This window comes from Globicephala melas, chromosome 15, assembly GCF_963455315.2.
Source record: "Globicephala melas chromosome 15, mGloMel1.2, whole genome shotgun sequence".
Lineage (NCBI taxonomy): Eukaryota > Metazoa > Chordata > Mammalia > Artiodactyla > Delphinidae > Globicephala > Globicephala melas.
This window is the reverse complement of record NC_083328.1, coordinates 27,693,593-27,712,873: the sequence shown is the minus strand read 5'-3', so window position 1 is coordinate 27,712,873 and position 19,281 is coordinate 27,693,593. Positions and strand designations below refer to the sequence as shown.

Here is a 19,281-nt window from a genome sequence, read left to right as displayed (position 1 = left end):
GCCCTTTCACATTATTCACTTAGCTTGAATTTACTAAAATCCATAAGTCTTTGTCCCACAGGCCATTGCTGTGCCATATCTCCCCCACCTTATACTTACAGTGTTGGCTTTTTGGATTATATTGTAAAATCTGACACTGATCTTTTAAAATTTCATCATGTTGCATTAAACTCGTTCCTTAGGCCAGTTGAGATCACTTGATGTCTGTCATTCAGTGTATTTACTGTCTGTTTGTTAGAAGCTTGGGGGCTTCTAACAAACTTGACAGGCCTCTGTTTCTCCATCTAATTCCACCGGCAACTTCCATCCATTGATTGGAATTCTTTGGTTTAAATTATCCTTCCTTCATCATGTTCACAAGAATATTGTGAGAGACGTTGATGGTTGCCTTACCAAAGTTCAAATACATGATGTTTGCATTTGGGGATACAGGGTGGTTTTTATGTAGAGGCAGAATTTATCATTCATATTAGAGATGCCTACTTCTATGGTTAAAGAGATTTTAAGATGTGTATTGACATTCGCTGATTGCAGATTACAATAGCTGTTTATCATCAGAGACTTCACTCTCTGGGTTATTCTTTTTTTTTTTTTTTTTTTTTTTTGCTGTACGTGGGCCTCTCACTGTTGTGGCCTCTCCCGTTGCGGAGCGCAGGCTCAGCAGCCATGGCTCACGGGCCCAGCCGCTCCGCGGCATGTGGGATCTTCCCGGACCGGGGCACGAACCCGTGTCCCCTGCATCGGCAGGCGGAGTCTCAACCACTGCGCCACCAGGGAAGCCCTCTCTGGGTTATTCTTAACTCACGTAATTTTTTAAAAATGCATTGATCTCTCTCTCAGTTCTCTATTTTGCCTTGAGACGTAGCTGCTGTGTGTCCCTGGAAGGTGTGAGGGCCTGTAAAAAAAAAAAAAAGCAGGTGAAATAGCCCTTACATTTTATATCCCTAGAATGTTCTCTTGAGAGTCACATCTTGATTATAATAAAGAAGTTTCATGCCCCAAGTGTGTTCATCCATCTTGATGTGACCTTCCATCCAGTTGGGCTGATCTCAGTTCTGGCTCCCTCCCTCCCTCCCTCCCTCCCTCTCTCCCTCCCTCCTTCCTTCCTTCCCTCCCTCCCTCCCTCCCTCCCTCCCTCCTTCCTTCCTTCCCTCCCTCCCTCCCTCCCTCCCTCCCTCCTTCCTTCCTTCCCTCCTTCCTTCCCTCCCGAGATTGATACCGCCCCCTCTGCGTGCTAGTCTGTGTGATCCCAGGCACAGCTGCATGGCTTCTATGTCTGACTGTTCTCTGCACCACCTTGGGAGGAGGTGCTGTTAGCTCCATTTTACAGAAGAGGAAACACATGGCCAGCAAGGATGAATGGTCTCTCCCCCGCAATCCGTCACCATTACAATATGCATGTGACAAAAGTATGAAAAATGTGTCTCTAAGATTCATTGGGCTGCGGATTTCTGCTGATACTGGGAAACTGATGTTCATGAATATGCAGCCTGCCTGATGGAGTCGTTCTCTCGTGTACCCATTGGTACACTCAGTACACTGAGTCACTCCTCCGTGCCGGCGCTGGGCCTCCAGTGACACGGGAGGTGGGGTGTGGCCCTGCTCTTGCAGAGCTGGTTTTCCTGAGGGGAGCGTTGCCAGAATCCCACCCCTTTGTAATGAGAGCTTTAAGAGACATTTACATTTTCTTGCTCTTTCCTTTTCTCGAAAGGTCTACATCCGGATAAAAGACAATGAGTGGAACGTCTATCGGCGGTACACGGAGTTCAGGAGTTTGCACCACAAGTTACAGGACAAGTACCCTCAAGTGAGGGCCTACAACTTCCCACCCAAAAAGGCCATTGGAAACAAGGTAGGTACCGTCACTGCCCAGGGCCAGGCAACTCTCCAACTGGTGCCTCTGTCTTCTCCTTCCATTGGTGATTTAAACGTATGTGCTCCTTTATTTAACTCAAAAAGTTGGCTAATATGAGAAAAAATAGGAATGAAGAAAACAGTTACCCATCATTCCGCCCGCCTAAAGACAATCGCATTATGTTTCGTCTGTGTCCGTCCTCTCATTTCTCTAAGGCAGGGGCTGTTCTGTTAAAGGGCCAGAGAGTAAATATTCTGGCTTTGCGCACCGTACCGTCAGCCAAAACTACCCAGCTCCGCCCTCGCGGCAGCAGCTGCAGACAGCATGGGTGCACGTGGGTGCGTCTGTGTGCCAGTGAAACTTTACTTTTAAGAAGAGGTGGCAGCTGGACCTGGCCCGTGGGGCATAGTTTGCCAGCTCCTATTCTGGACCAAAAAAAAAAAAGTTTTCTAGTTTTTATCCATGGTTGTCATGATATTTACTTGGACTTAAGAATATGGAGTTATTTCCCAGGCAGGGCTTTCTCAGAGGAGCTCCTTTTATTATTACTGCCTCATGAAGTTTAGTCATTGATAATGACCTAATTTGTTTCTATGTATTCTCCAAGTACCCTGGAGAAAGGAGGCGCTTGCCCCGCGCATGCTTGCTGGTCGATTAGCGTTCATTCATTCATCCAGCCGGCATTTATTGAGCACCAGTTAAGTGTCACAGCGCAAGGGGCACCGAAGATGACAGCCGAGCCAGGCGTCGGGCCCCATTGTGTTGTCTGCCTCAGCCGGTCAGCATCGTTCTGTCCTCCATCACGTTTGCAGCCGTTCTCCATCCTGGCTGTGCTTTGGATCACTTGGGAAGCTTTAAAACCTCTGAGACCTGCCCACCCCCCAGCCCCATCCCGAGTTCATTGGTCTGGAGTGAGGCCTGCGCGCTGAGGGATTTAAAAGCTCTCCAGGTGGCTCCTGGATGCGGCCAAGCCGGAGAACCCCTGGCTTCCTGTCAAGTAGGAGACAGAGACATTTCATCAATTGCAGTGTATTAACTAGCTCGGCGGGGCAGTCGAATCAGAGGAGGTAACGTGGACCCTTCTCAGGGCCTGGGAGGAAACGGGCCTTGGATAGGAGGCATTCCTCTCCTCCTGTGGTTCTCAGAGTGTGGCTCCTGGTCAGCAGCGTGGGCCTCACCTGGAGCTTGTTAGCAATACAGATTCTCCGGCTCCATCCTGCACCTGCTGGAATACAGGCTCTGGGGCTGGGGCCCAGCAGGGTGGGTTAACAAGCTCTCTGGGTGGTGCTGAAGCACAGGAAGTGTGGGGACCAAGCACCATCACATTGACAAAGCTTGTGCAGATTCCATTAGCTGTGAATTTCCTAGTTTGTCTCTGGAGGAGGCGCCCTGCCTAGGATTTCCTACAGTCTTTATCATAGAAAACCCAGAGCAAGAGTTTCCATAACCCACTCCCCACACTTGGGAATTCCAGAGAGAAAACTGTTATTGACCGTTACGTTTACATCTTCAGCGATTTCTGTGTTTAAACCAGATTAGAAACCTGATCACATCAGGGTGTGCTGGAGCATAATTTAAACAGTTATGAAGCAGGTTTATCTCAGGCCCAGAATAAACCTGTTGTTCTTTTTTTTTTTCTGTTGAAGGAAAGTAGAGTTGAGCCCATAAAAACGGAAGACTTAGAAATTCTATACTTGTTCATAGCAAGGAGTACAATAATTCTTAATGAAAAGAGGTGGGGGGACTATATACTGATTTAATCTCATGACTTGCAGGCTCATACAAATCTTGGGACCCATCCAGAATGTCTTAAAATGTCACAGAACAAAATTCTACATAACCAGCATATTATCCCTGTAAGATGTTCTCATTTGCAGAGAGCATTACACGGAAGCAGCCCTTCCACGATACCTGCAGGGAATGCGGTATTGCTGAGGGAATTATACAAGGCTGAACTGGGGACATGTCTGTCGTTCACTGTGTTTTCACTTCCTATGGCTGCTGTAACAAATTCCCACACATCTAGTGGCCTAAAACAGTTCAGGTTTATTATCTAAAACTAGTCTCTCTGGGCTCCAGTTAAGGCACGGGCAGGGCTGCGCTCCTTCTGGAGGCTCCAGAGGAGTCTTGCCTTTTGCAACTTCTAGAGGCCCTTGGCTTGTGGCCCCCTTTGTCTTCAAAGCCACAATCACATCACTCTGGTCTCTGCTTCTGTCTAGATAGTAGTCACATCTCCTTCTCTGACTCCTCTTCCTCTAATAAGGACCTTTGTGACCACAGTGCCCTCCCAGCCCCCCGCCCCCGATAATCTACGATCATCTCCTACCTCACGTTCTGCAAAGTCCCTTTTGCCACGTAAGGTAAGATGCTCTCAGGCTCTGGGATTAGGATGTGGACGCCTTTGGGACCCACACTTGCTGAATGATTTCTCTGCAGCCCAAAGGGACGCCCTCCCCACTCCATGTCTCCTCAAGCCTTATAGTTAGGCAACACTTACAAGGCAGAGTTGCCAAGAACAACACCAGTCCTAAGTACGTTGGTGTTCGAGGCTCGGGTCTAGTGAGAGGAAGCGTAGGCCTGAGGGGTAGGAGGGGCTTTCCGGAGTTCCGTGACTTAGAAAGAGTGTGAAGCAGGCCTGTCTCTGCTGTGCCGGGAGCAGGGATCGCGAGGGAGTTTCCCCTCTGAGGTGGGTCACCTGCAGCCCTGCCCCCCGCCCTCCCGTCCCTGTCAATCCGGAACTGACCTACAGCAGCAGTGGCCTTTTCGCCTGTGAAATCTGTATCAATAGGGCACCCAGGACAGCCCTATTTGCAAATAAATGAGCTTGGCATTAAGGTACCATCTTGGTGGGTCTGGCGCAGTGATGACCGGCTCGTACACAGGCACTGGCTGGTTCTTAACTAGGTCTTTGGTCCTGCCCCGCATGGTCAGGGGTGGATCTGACAGTTTCCTCTCTTACTCAGGAATCTGACAGCTCAGAGCTGTCCTGAGGTCTCAGCCTCTTTTCTCGTCTGTGCGACCCTTTAGCTTTTAATTGGCTGGTCAGGGTCCGACTGTAGTTTGATTCCCTCCACTCGCCCACACCCCATCCCCCACCAGAGTACACTTTGGCTGATGCCAGGACAGATCTCAGGATCTGTCTGATTTTCAAGGGCAGAATGAGTCAGGATCCAGGACTTGAGTGCCCGAGAGAGGCCGACGACGAACTCTTCTTTAGAGACCAAGCTTGCGCGGCCACAACTGGGTCTGACTGCTCAGTGTACCTGCTTTGGTACCCTGAGGGCAAATTTTCTAGAGAGCTTTGATTCTAAATTGACCCAGAAAAATGTACTACATCAAAATCTTTTCTTTGATTGGATCACTTCACCAGTGAAACGCTTGCCCACTTGGACCATTAAGGCACGTTGACACAACATCCTTGGGTGGATTGAGTTCCATGCACCTTGTTGCTCTAAGCCTTGGACCCATTAAATGACTGACTCTGGAATCCACAGTCCTGGACTGTATTCAAGGACATATTAAACATAGTGTAGCCTTTTAAAATTCATCAGATGAGTATCTTTCTAGCCTGAATTTCTAGATATTTCCCCAGCTTTAGAAGTAAAATGTGATCTTAACCCCAGTTTGAACTTTTAAAAAATGGATTAAATTTACACATTTTATAGTTTCTGGCTGCGAAATTTGTCTTCGCCAAATCATTTCTTTTACCTCCATATGCCACGTATGTGTTTAGTTATAAATGGGCAGAGTGCCCAGAGCACTTGCTAAAGATATTTCCATTCTTGCCCTGCCTACAGTCCCTTTCCCTCACTGTAGCCAGAGTGAGCTTTGTATAACGTCAGTCAGATTGTATCGCTGTTGATTAAAACCCACCAGCGGCACCAGTTAAATTCAGGACTCTTTGCTGTGGCCTGTGAGGTGTCCCCCAGTAGGTCCCCCACTTCCTCCCCTACCTTATCTCGTGCCCCCCTCCTCTCCCACTACAGACCCAGCCACTCTGACCTCCTAAGACTTCCATGGCATTCTCTGGCCTTTGCACCTGCTGTTCCCTCTGCCTGGAACGGCTTTTCCCCATCTCTGCACGGACAGCTCCTCCAACTTGTGAGGTCTCAGGTCAATTCCACTCCTCAGAGAGAAGCCTTTCCCAGCACCTTTGTCAATGCCACTCTCTAGCCCGTTACTCTGTTTTCATTTTCTTCCAGCCTCTCCTGGCACATACCATGAGTGGAAATGATTTCTTTGTGTACTTGAGTAGCGTCCATCTCTCTGCCCTGGAATGGAACCTCAGGAAACAGGGCCTGGGTCTGTTTCTGTTCACTGCTCTCTCCAGCTCCTAGTATAGAATCTGACACACCAGAGACACTCATGGCCTGAATGAATGAATAAATGAACAGAAATTAAATGGAAGTTTCCCTTTTATTTTCTTCTTTACTTCACTGGGTCTTGGCACAAATTCAAAAAAAATCTGAATTCCAAAAGTGAGTAGAATAACTTTCAGGGTATCTTTGGAGGTTGTTCCCACTCCACTTTTGGCTGAATATTTCTTGCAGAATGAGCAAGAGCCTGGCAAGCCTTTGCAGACAGGAGAGTGGGCTGCCTAGCAACCTGAGGATGTGGACTGGAGCTCGCTGTCCAAAAGGATTTCGCTGGCGTGAGGGCTTAGGTGGAGGATGTGTTTTTGATGTTGCTACTAAAAGTCTACATTATTGCTCAGTGAGCAAATGAGAATTGAGGGACTATTGTTCCTTCCTAGGATAATGGAGTCGGTCTCTGAAAGTTCATTTGGCACTAAGGCAAGGCAAATCGCTTTCCCCCGGGCTGCAGATAATTCAACTTGTTGGAGAAATTATGCGTTAAAATTCTCATTAAAAACACATACGCCAGTGTGCGGTGGAGGAATCGAGGGGCACTCGCTGAGCTGTGGAAAGCGCCTTTGCAGCTCCCGAGAGGCATAGATTGCAATGCAGCCCCAGGGATGATGGCAGGACCCCAGCCAGCAGTGGGAATGAGCAGGCATCTGGAGGAATGCGGAGGCTGATGAATTCTTCCACTTGGCAAACATGTTACAAGTGCAGGGGTGTTCTGCTAGGTGTGGGGAGTCGAAGATGATTTAAAGTATGGTCTCTGCCTTCACAAACTTCAGGTTCTTGTAGGGAGAAAAAGTAGTGAATCCTGTGGGCTGGCGGAGGGTTCCAGTGCACTTGGAGAAGAGCAAGGAGGGGGAAGCAGAGCTTGCTTGCAGCAGGAGGGAAAATGCTCGAAGGGCCAGCAGGGGTCCCGGTGCTGAATCTCACATGAGGGAGCAGGTGGGGACGCAGGCAGTTCAGGGGACGTCCTTCCCGTCCTTGTGCCCATTTCCTCCGTGCATCTGCATTAGGCTCCTATGGCTGCCTTAACAAATACCACAGACCTGGTGGCTTAGAGCAACACACATGTATTGTCTTGTAGTTCAGGAGGTCCGAAGTCTGACACAGGTCTCACTGAGCTAAAGTCAAGGTGTTGGCCAGGTCGGTTCCTTCTGGGGGCTCCAGGGAAGAATCTGTTTCCTGGCCTTTTTGCAGCTTCTAGAGGCTTCCTGCATTCCTTGGCTTGTGGCCCCTTCTGCCGTCTTCCACGCTGCATCTCTCTGACCATTCTTCCATAGTCACATCTTCCATATCTTCAGCCTTTCCTGACCACAGCAGGGAAAGGTTCTCCACTTTTGAGATTAGATGTGGTCCAGCCAGATAACCCAGGATCATCTCCCCATCTCAAGGTCCCTAGTCACACCTTGCAAAGTCTCTTTTGCCATGTAAGATAATGTAGTCACAGGTCCTGGAGATTAGGGTGAGAACATTTCTGGGGGAGGCATTATTTTGCCTACGTCGTGCCTCTTTCCTTGCCTGGAGTAAAAGAACATTACTAGTACCTCACTTTACAACTGGGGAAATGGAGACACAGAGAGGTAAAGTGACTTGTCCAAGGTCATCTCGCTCGGCAATGTCAAGGCTGATGTGTGTGCCCAGGCAGACAGTCTGCAGAGCCCTAAGCCTTCACCCTCTCACCACAGATCTGCTGCAGAGGACCCTGGAGGGTGGGTGAGTAGATTATTTAGCCATTGCCCGGTTGGTAGATATTTACATTGATTCCATAATTCAGTTTCTTAACCTCGTTGGTGTAGAAATCAGGGAGCAGGTGACACCGGGGCCCCCGGTTGCCTCTCCCTTCTGCTGAACCATCCAGGCCTCACTTAGGGACCATTTTTAGAGCCAGGAGCTGCTGCCTTCATAGTTGACCCTAAGTGTATGGAGAGTCAGTCATTCATTCCTTTGTGTATGTATTCATTCTGCAGGACTTTGCCAACCCTGAGAGTTAAAAAAAAAAAAAAAAAAGATTCTTGCTGGTTCACTAGCTGTGTGGCCTTGGGCAAGTTATCTGACCTCTCTGTGCCGCACTTTCCCTTCTGTGTAACAGGGATGGTCATGACACTTCCCTCCTAGTGATGTTATGAGGATTTAAGGTGGTAACGTTTCTAAAGTGCTCACAACTGTGCTTGCGTGTGATAAGTACTACGTATGGGCTTGTTAAAGGGGCACATGGTCTGGTTGTGAGATGGAGCAAGCAGACACATAAGCGCGTCCATACTGTAGAGGATGCTGGGACTCTGAGCCTGAGCAGTGGATGAGCCTGACATAGGTGGTCCGTCCAGAACCTCCACACCGTGTGTTTCTGTGTACAGTAATGCCAGCCATCCTGTGCCCGGCTTGTCATATATACTGGAAGCTCTGTATTCATTTTCTCATCGTGCAGTTGTTGCTAAGCCCTGTAGAAAAATGTCTTCTAGGTGAGGAAACCGGGCTCGGATGCTGTAAACACACCGCCCAAGGTCCTGTGGCTCCTGTTAGGGATTGAGTCAGACTCATTCTAATGGCACTGTGCCTCCTGGTCCAGAAGCCTCTAAACCCACACCCAAATCCAGGAGTTGGTACTGCAGGAGGTCACTGTCACCAGAGGTTTCTCTGTGGAGATACCACATCTCACAGGATTCTGCCAGAAACAGCCTCATGTGGAAGAAGATCCAGAAGACAGTGCAGATACCGGCACCCAACTGGAACGGAGACACAAGGAGCTCAGACACCATCCCCTGAAGCTGAAGTTTTTCCAAGAGAAGTTTAGGAGAGAAAAGAAACTCCAGCCGAATGAAGCCATAAACGCAAGGTTGTTTCTTATTTGACACTCTGCCAACCACCGTGTAAATAGTCCCAGTACTTAATGTATTAAACAAGAAGAAAAAAGAAATTGGGCTCATTATACATCACACATTTGTGTTTCTCTTTAATACAGTAAAGGCCTCTTAAGATGTTCCAGGAGAGCAGTTGCCGAAGTCATCTTGCCAGAAAAATTGTCTCAGGAGAGAGACAGGGCTGAGCCCTAGACCTGGACTATGTATAAGTGTACATATGCAGATATGGATATATATTTAATGAGCGGGGAATTCTTGGGAGGACTTTTCTATAACATCAAATTAAAATCCAATTTTAAAAATCAAGGTCAGGGCTTCCCTAGCGGCGCAGTGGTTAAGAATCTGCCTGCCAATGCAGGGGACACGGGTTCGAACCCTGGTCCGGGAAGATCCCACATGCCGCGGAGCAACTAATCATTACCCTGCACCACAACTACTGAGCCTGCACTCTAGAGCCCGTGAGCCACAACTACTGAGCCCGCATGACACAACTACTGAAGCCCACGCGCCTAGAGCCCGTGCTCTGCAACAAAGACAAGACACCGCAATGAGACGCCCGCACAACTGCAGCAAAGAGTAACCCCCACTCACCACAACTAGAGAAAGCCTGCACGCAGCAACAAAGACCCAATGCAGCCAAAAATAAATAAATAAAATAAATTTATTTTAAACAAAATCAAGGTCATCTTATAAACGAATAATCCAGAGCCAGAAGCTAGAGGTGTATTTGCTGCTCTGGTCCCATGCCCCGTGTTTTCTGCATGTAGCATATGCAGAGTTTGATTCCAAGAGAATCATCTTGGCAGTCTCAGGTCACAGACCTTGCAGGTCCCACCTCCTCCAGGAAGCCTTACCTGAACTCAGAGTGTTAGCTGTCCTTCCTCTGGGTTCCTTTCCCATGCTGCCTCTGGGCTGCCTGATGCACAGCCCTTTCCCCCACCCCCCACCCCCATTAGCCATGGAATTAGCAGAAACCAGGCCTGATGAGTCTTTGTCTCCTCAACATCGCTACCTGAGAAGTCTAAGGGTTCTTGTCAGAAAGGCCCTTAAAATAAAACAAATAAATGGAAGCTTCGTTAATTTCCAGATAAACATTCTTTCACTCTTTCATTTCACAAATCTTTATTGCGTATCTATGGTATACCAAGTCTTATGGCTCCTGAGATGAATGAGATGTGTTTCTTGCCCTCAGGGAGCTCAGAGTTTCGTAGGGCAATTGGTAGAACACCCCGTCCCCAGTAAGTGCTATGGGGAAGGTTAAATCCAGGGTTTTGTGGGCGCCAAGGGGAGAGTATATCATCTAGCATGCTTTTCCCTGCAAGTGATAAAAACCAAAATCAAACTATTTTTAGTTTAAAAAGAGGTCTCATTGGCTTCCGTGACTGAGAAGTTGAGGTCTGACTTCAGGAATGGCTGGATTCGGGAGCTCAGGGACATCATCAGAGGTCAGTATTTTGGCCAGTCATTTTCTCTTTTGCTGTCTTGCTTCTTATCTGTCTGCCTATCTCTTTCTCTTGCTTCTTATCTGTCTGCCTATCTGTTTCTCTCTCCATCTGCTTTTTTTCTGAGTTGGCTGCATTTTCAGGCAGGCTCCCCTCTCATGGCAAAGATAGTCACACACCTCTAGGCTTTCTCTCCATCACCTTAGCAGCTCAGGCAGAAAGAGTAAATCTCTTTTCAGTGTTCTGGTCTCAACACTGATGCTCATTGGCCCAGTGAGTGCCACTGGGGACTCACTGAGTCCTGTGCCTATTCCAGGGTCAATTATAATGACTGTGATTGGCCAGGTCATGTGCTCAGCCTTGAGTCAAGGAGTGGAATCAATCCCATCCCAACCCCATGATCTGAGAGTGGGAAAAGGTTGATCTCCCAGGGGAAGATTATAGCACTGCCACCAGGAGAAAAGGGCATGGGTAGGCAAAACAGCAAGGGGGGGCCAGCCTGGGGGAGAAGGGAAAGAGGGAGATCAGAGAAGTTGCAGAACAGAGCCTTGAAGGAAGAGCCTTGAAGGATGAGCAGGATCCAGCTGTTGAGTGAGATGGGGAATTCCAGGCAAAGGAAACGGCACTTTGGAAGGTGGAGTTCGCGGAGCAGCTTGGCTTCTCAGGCTTCTTGGGAAGCAGTGTGGAGGATGAATAGCAGGAGACACTGGCCCAGAGAACTGCACAGAGGTCTACAGACTTATTGAGAGGAGCATCATGCATTCACTCATTCATTCAACAGCTCTTTCTTGAGCACCTACTATGTGCCAGCCACTGAGGCCAAACAGTTAAGAGCCCTGCTTGCATAGGGCTTAACAATTCGGGGGGTGGGGAGAAGGGGATGAAGAGGGAAGACAGATGACGTACACTTAAACAAACATACAGATAATTTCTGATGATCTCTGAATAACATACTCAGTAGAAGAGATTTAACACTAGAACTGTCCTGGAACGGTTACCCAGGTCATAGGAGATATTAAGTTATGAACTGAACAGTATGAAATTTCTTTGGCCTGCAACTAAAAAACAAACAAACAAAGAAATAAATTTTTTTGCCCACTGCTGCCAACCACAGTAAAATTACTCAGCTCCCTTTGAAAGACAAGGGTAAAAATAGAGAGGTAGTAGGTTTTCAGCTAGCAATGGACTGTCATTTGGGCTTGACCTTCTGCTGCTTGATGTTCAAAGCAGCTCAGTGCACTGGGTAATGGATCCGTAGTTCGTTTTAGACAGGTGCATAAATCTTTGGGGGAAGCTAGAAAAATGAGCCAGCCAGGCAGCCCTGGCATTCTGCTTAATCCTCATTTCCGCCTTTTATCCTCTCCCCTCGTCCTCTGTTGATTCCGCCCTCTTACAGTGGGGAATCCCCACGGAAAGTGCAGACTGGAGTTTCACACAGGCATTCTTCAAACTAGAGCATCAAATAAGGAATGGTTTTGCTGTCTGGGGCCTTTCCCTCAGTAATACCATTAGTGTTCAGGCAGGTCTGGAGAGCTGTAAATCATGTCTTTCACCATTGCTTCGGGGACTGTTGCAGATGCCTCAAATGCATTGATTTTGGAAATAATTGGGCATAACTGTTTTTCCCTTTTCCCTTGGATTAGGCATCACTGCTGTGCACCAGATGACCGATGGTGTGCCAGTAAAGCCGGTCACCAAGCAGGGCAAAAGATGGCTGCATCTTTTCAGATTCTCAAACAAAGTGGGAAATTATTGCCTCCCAGCGATCCCCCAAGTCTGTGTTTAGTCCACTTTGCGTGGCACTGGTCAGCACCATGGAGAGTTCCACCGTGGTTGTCATTTGTCTGATGATTTCCCTCTCTGGATGGGTATGTGAATCATTGGGTTTAAACAGATTCAGATGCTCAGACCTACTGAATTAGAATCTCTAAGGGTGAAGCCCTAGAATCTGTATTTTTGAAAAATCCTTGGAAAGTGCTGACACAGCTGGTCTGCAGATCAGTGATGGGGGTACCACTGGCCAGAGGCCCAGGAATAGGAAATAAGTTGCTCGAGGTAACATGACAACGTATTCAGAGAGCCAGGACTGGAACTTCCGATGAGTCCATTTCCCCTCTGTGGCTTCAGCAGGCTCGCTTATTCTCAACCTTGTGTCTCTGTGCCAGGGTTTCCAGCCAATATCTGGCTTGAGATTAACGATATCAAATAGGACCTCAAAGGATGGTTTCAAATTCTGTCTCATATCTATTTTTTCTAAAGATCTTGCCACTTAAAGTGTGATTTTTGCACCATCGACATCACCTCACCTGGGAGCCTGTTAAAAATGTGGAAACCCAGCCCCCCCTCCCAGGTCCAATTGACTCAGAATCTGCATGTTTAACAGGCTTGCCAGGTGAGCTGATACACACCAAAGTTCGAGAAGCAATGTTCCAGGGTTTTTGCTGTTCACTGTCTGACCTGGATGCTTCCAGCAGGGCTCTTCACCACTCCTTCCTTTTCCCCTCCAGGGGGAAGATCTCTGCTCAAGCTGTCAGGTGGGCAGGCTCTGAGCCATACCTGTCAGCGGGCAGAGTCACCGTGTGTTAAGCTCGTGCATCAGGTTGTACCTGTGTCCAGCCCCAACCTCCCTGGTTGAAACAGGAAGCTCCCTAGAAGCAGGCCGGCTCAGTCCCTTGCTGCTTTTCCTTCTTCGTATGTGATATTCATTCGTATGCATTAAGTAATTGTGTTTAAGTCAGTAGGGAAAGACGTGGTCCCTGCCCTTGTGGAAATTTTAGTTTAGCAGAGGCAGACATTAACAAACAAACCTATAAAGAGAGATACTTTCAAGTGCTTTTAATGAGCTTTTATGTAGGAACAGTGCAGAGAGCTATAACAGAGAAGATCTGATTTAGTCAAGGGGTCCGGGTAGGAACATTTAAAGTGAAATAAAGGGGGCCGTGTAGCAGTTAGCTAGGAAACAACCCAGAAAGCCCACTCCGGGCAGAGGCAGCGGCAGATGCAGGCCTGCAGGCAGCTCTATCCTGGGGACTGGGTCAGAGTCTCTTCTCTTCTAAGCTCATTTGGCTTTTTCCTCTCTTTGGGCTGGACAGATTTTAGTTCTTGGTGAAAACTTAGGGTCTCTGTTGTCTCCAGGCTCAGGACTGCCTCACCCGGGCTGAAAATATGTTCCATATAGACATGCAAGGTTTGCAACCAAGGCCTCAAGCTCGAAATCAAGTCCGACTCAGCCTTTGAGCCTTTATCTCCCTTGGGTCTCTGGGGTGGTGGGAGTGAGAGGAGCTTGGGTCTCTGGGGTGGTGGAGGAGAGCATGGGTCTGGGGTCCCCTGAGTTTGGACTTGAGTCTGAACCCTGATATACTGGTGTAAACCAGCACATCACCTCGCTGTGCCTTGGTGTCCTCAAGTACTGGCATCTCCCTCCTGAGGTTGCTGCCAGGGTTAAGGGAGGTAACAGGACAGGCTTAGAACACGCCTGGCCCACAGTGAGCTCAGAAGCTGCTGGTGGTGGTTGGTACTAGGCCGTCTCCTGGGTCCCCTGGCCACACTGCCCTCTTAATGCCATTCCCCTATACCCCCCCCCCCCGCACAGTGGGCAGGGCACCGTTCCCAGCCCCATTTTACAGAGGGGAAACCGGCTCAGAGCGGCCTGCTCGAGGGCTCAGCCTGATTTAGCCCAGGAGTTCCTATCCTAGTGTCTGAGGATACAATCCAGGTGATCAGTGAACAAGGATCACACTCCATTTTCACCACTGTCTCACTGACATGTGAACTTAGGCCACAAGCTGTACCAGTGGTTGTGGCATCTGCGACTCTGTCCCCAATAGAAATCAGTTACGTGGATTTCCCTCTCGTGACAGTTGCTGCAGAGGGCTCACCATCCTAAAGCTCGTTAGCACTTTGAAGGCAGTGATTAGACCTGCCATTAGATCTTGTTATCAGTGCCCCAGCAGAGAAACACTTGCACTGGTTTATCACGGTTGTGATAGCTGTGCTTAAAATATAAAAGCCGAGCTTTTCTGTCTAATTCTATGTATCTTGTTTCGGGAATTTAAAAACACGTTTCTGACAAAGGGACAGCGGGCTTCACCAAGGCCATACAGAGAGCCCTGCCAGCGCCCCTCCCTCGCGTCCCCACGGCCCTGGCGGAGGGCTACCACCCACCTCGGCTGTTTCCAGCTGCCTTGCTCTTTCCAGGCTCTTCTCCCTATTCCTTCCCCTCCAAGTTCCTTTTTTGTACAAGCAGGTGCTGGATAAATAATTAATAGGGTGAGAAAACTTGTTGGAAATAGTACAGCCCATGTTTATTTTTAAGCAGCTGAGATACAGAGCTCTGGTCTAGGTGCAGTCTAGGTGGGGAAAACGTCTTTGGCTAAAAAGGGGTGCTGTGAGGTTGATGAGGGCTGCCGTGAGCAGGAGACAGAGGATTTTTGGATGAGCCTGGGCGCTGGGAGGCTTGAGGGCTTGGGTGGGAAGCCCAGGGAAGGAGAGTTCTGTGACCTGAACAGTGAGTGGAGGATGTCAGGGGAGAGCCACAGTTTCAATGAGGACCTGAGCAAAAACCCTCCCAGACTGGCAAAGGCATGAGAGGAATTTGATTTACGTGATTGAAAAGAGCAGGAATGGATTGCAGCTTCAGACATAGCTGGTCCAGGGCTCATAGGATCCCATCAGAACCTTGTCTCTCCCTCCCCCTTTCCCTCCTCCCCTCCCTCCTGTGCTTTCTCTGTGCTGGCTTCGTTCTCAGACAAGCTTTCTCCAAGATGGACTCTGGCAGTTCTAGGCTTATATCACCCCGACAGCAACCCCAGAAGGAAGAGTTTCTTTTCTGGTAGTTCCAGCAGAAATCCTGGAATTAGGCTTCATTTATCTGCCTGGACGTTGTGCTCTTTCTTTTTTTTTTTTTTTAACAGCTTTAATCTACTTTTTTCTCTACAGATTTGCCTGTTCTGGAAATGTTATATGAATGGAGTCACGATGTGGTCTTTTGTGACTTCACAGAAGCATGTTTTCAGGGTTCTTCTGTGCTGTGATATGTACCAGCACTTCATTCCTTATTGCCAAGTACTGTTCCATTGTATGGATACAGCACATTGTGTTTATCCATGCATCAGTTGATAGGCATTTGGGTTTCCACTTTGGGGCTATGATGAATAACTCTGCTATGGACCGTTGCGTCTAAGTGTTTGTGTGGGCATATGTTTTCCTTCCTCTTTCGTTTCATTCTTTTGTTTCATTTCATTCCACCCAGGAGTGGAATTGCTGGGTCATGTGGTAAGTCTTCGTTACACATTTTGAAGAACTGTCTGTTTTCCAGAATGGCTGCACCATTTTATATTCCCATCAGCAACGTATGAGGGTTCTAATTCCTCCACATTCTTACCAGCACTTATTATTATCTGCTTTTTTTTTTTTTTTAGCGCCACCCTAGTGGGTGTGAAGTAGTGTCACCTTGTGGTTTCAATTTGTGTTTCCCTAATGTCTAATGATATTGATCATCTTTTCATGTCCTTATATATATCTTTGTATATCTTCTTTGGAGAAATATCTATTCACATCCTTTGCATTTTAAAATTGGGTTACTTGTCTTTTTATTGTTGAGTTGCAATAGTTCTTTATGTGTTTTAGATACAAGTCCCTTATCAGATAGATGATTTACAAATATTTTCTTTCATTCTGAGTTGTCTTTTCACTTTCTTGATGGTATCCTTTGCAACACAGAAGTTCTTAATATTGATGAAATCCAATGTACTTTTTCTTTCTTTTGTTCCTTATGCTTTTTGTTGTCATATATAAGGAAGCTTTGCCTAACCCCACAAAAACTTATTCCTGATTTCTTCTAACAGTTTTACAGTTTTAGTGCTTTCATTTAGTTTTGTGATTTATTTGGAGGTAATTCCTGTGTATGGTGTAAAGAAGAGGTCTAACTTCTTTCTTCTGCATGTGGATATCCAGTTGTCCCAGCACCATTTGTTGAAAAGATAGTTCTTTCCCCCATTAAGTTGTCTTGTCATCCTTGTGGAAAATCAACTGACTCTAAATGTGAGAGCTTATTTCTGGACTTTCAGTTCTTTTCCATTGATCTAAATATCTGTCCTCATGGGAGTACCACACTGTCTTGATTACTGAAGTTTTTGTAGTAAGTTCTGGAATTGGGAAATGAGTCCTCCAGCTTTGTTCTTTTTTTCAAGACAGTTTGACTCTTCTGGGTCCCTTAAATTTCCATATGAATTTTAGGATAAGCTTGTCAGTTCTGTGAAAAAGGCACCTGGGATTTTGATAAGGGATTATGTTGAACCTGTAGATAAATGTGAGGGCTATTGTCATCTTTATAATATTACGTCTTCCTTTTTATGAACATGAGATGTTTTTCATTTATTTAGGTCTTCTTTGATTTCATTCAACAATGTTTTGTAGTTGTTGGAATACAAGTTTTGTACTTCTTTCATTTCTGTGCTCATCCTTGAGCCAATCTCTGTGGCCAGAGGGAATATTGCAGTAGCTGGACCTGTCTCATGTGCCTGCTTCTGCAGCTGGAGTGGGGAGGGCAGCCCTTCCCCAGCTACGTGAACTGAAAGTGAGGAACAGGAGATCTTTGAAAGGGTTATTATAGTCCTCTAAACAGAGGCGTGGAGGGGATGATTGCTGGGCAGGCAAAAATAAGAAAGAAGAAAAATTGGCTGTTATAAATTCTTACAATCACAGCCTCAGTGAAGGCATCTAAAGGGATACAGAGGCAATGGAGCCAGGATTTCAAAGGCCATTGTCCACTAGATTACCCCAGAAAAGAAGAGATGAAAGGAAATCACTGACATCTCCAGCATCTTAGGGTACAGAAGGGATTGTTTTTGGAATCTGACGTTCAGCAAAGACCTAAGACATCAAGGCTTCATCAAGGGCTTAAGACAAGGCCAGTTTAAGAGGATAGTAACAAAGAGTTAGCTGGGGAGGTGGGATCTCCTGCCTGGAAAACTTATACTAACCACACCTCCCTCGCAACCAACCCACCAAATCTAGTTGAAACCTGCTCATTCTTTGATCCCTTTCCTGGGGCTTGTCAACACAACACACTATCTTCCTTCTAATTATCACTCAGTTTTGCATTCATTTCTCTGACTAGAGCGTGAAGACCACGGTGCTTATCAGTCACTGGGGATAATTATCATACTGAACCCATAGGTTATTTGAAAATGAAATGGTCCAACGAAGAAGATAGTAGTGATGGCAACAGGTATTGCTTCGTGCCAGGCACTGCAACTACTACTCTTATCCCTCTTTCAGAGATTATAAAACGGAAGGAACTTTTCCAAGGCCACAGATCTAGGGAGCAGTAGAGCTGGGCTTCAAACCCAGCTGGTCAGACCCCCCATCTCAGGTTCTTCACCACCAATTCGAAGCACTAACACAGGGCCTGGCACAGAGCTAGCCCTCAATACGGGTCGGTGCTGTGTGTAGTCAGAGAAGGAGAATCTTTACTACTGCGCAGAGTCGCTGATGTTTGTGCACTGGCCCCGTTGTCCCAGGGCTGGGCCCTCAGTGACCAGGTAGCAAGGAGCCCTCTACCTCATCCCTTCCTCCACACGTATTAGTTGGGGCAGAGCCAGCTGCTGTGGCGAATTTAAACCCCAGACTCTCAGTTTGTTCCTTGTTGACGTTATTGTCCCACGTTTGTGGTCAGAAGTGACTTGTGCCTGGGCCCAAGGTCTTTCCATCCTGAGCCTTCATTATGCCCTGGGGCAGGGCTCAGCAAACTTCTTCTGTAAAGAGCTTTGACAGTAAATATTTTCGCCTTTGTAGACCCCATGGTCTGAGCAGCAACTATTCAGTCCTGTTGTTGTAGCATGAAAGCAGCTACAGACAGTGCAGAAACAAACCGGTGGACTGTGTTCTAATAACCTTCATCCACACAAACAGGCAGCGGGCCGGATTTGGCCCATGAGCTCTCCTTTGCCGACCCTTAGGGCCTTGGAACACTTCACCAAGGGTAGAGAAGGGAGGAGAGAGTGTGAAAAAGACACATCCACTTGTGCCTCGGCCCAAGAGTGGAGCATTGCTTCTCCTTACATTTGATTGGCAGGAGCTAGTCCCGCGGCCTCACGTAGATGCAGAAGGGGCTGGGGAGCGGAGCCTCTGTCTGGATCACTGCTTTCCAGAAACAAGTCTCCCTCTTGGAGGAGGAGCATGCATCTGGGGGTCAGCCAGCTGGAGTCTCTACCCCATACCCCTGAGGCACCTCCCCATGCTGCAGTGAGTAAACTGGGAATGTCATGGGCCCCCAGTTTGAGATACATTTGCCTGTTTATTAAGTAGACAGGCCAGGGTTGGACTTCTGGTTCCTATTGTCCAATGGATGTTTGACCTTGGACAAGTTCTTCACCTCAGTGCCTCCATTTCCCCGTCTGTCAAATGGGTCTAATAATAGTGCCTACCACCCAGGATGTGAGGATTAAACAAGGTAATATATGAAAACTGTTTACCCTTTAGCCTGGCACAGAGCTGTCAGTCCATGGCAGCTGTTGTCGTCACCGCCATCACCATCTGCAATTCTCTAAGCAGACACCAGGGGAGCTGACACCCAAGACACTCCCAGGAACCCTTCAGGAACGTCCTTTGAAGACCCCTGAACTCCATGAGATCAGAAGGCCCTTTGATTCTCGGGGACTCTGAGTCTAGGAGTCTGGGTTAAATCTTGGCTGCCAGGCAGGTCTGTGCTTCAGTGGCCCCATCTGTGCAGTGGGGTTGGCAACAGCTCTTCTGCCATC

General features: G+C 47.7%; 1 protein-coding gene across 3 annotated transcripts in view; it reads left to right on the top strand.

Annotated features, from left to right (window-relative positions):
* SNX29 (sorting nexin 29) overlaps positions 1-19,281 on the top strand; it is a 552,967-nt gene that overhangs the window by 459,317 nt on the left and 74,369 nt on the right. For all 3 annotated transcript variants that reach the window (XM_030883986.2, XM_060284206.1, XM_060284205.1), the window contains one exon: positions 1,712-1,852. In XM_030883986.2, the coding sequence (XP_030739846.2) occupies positions 1,712-1,852 (141 nt within the window). The remainder of the gene's footprint in view (positions 1-1,711; positions 1,853-19,281) is intronic.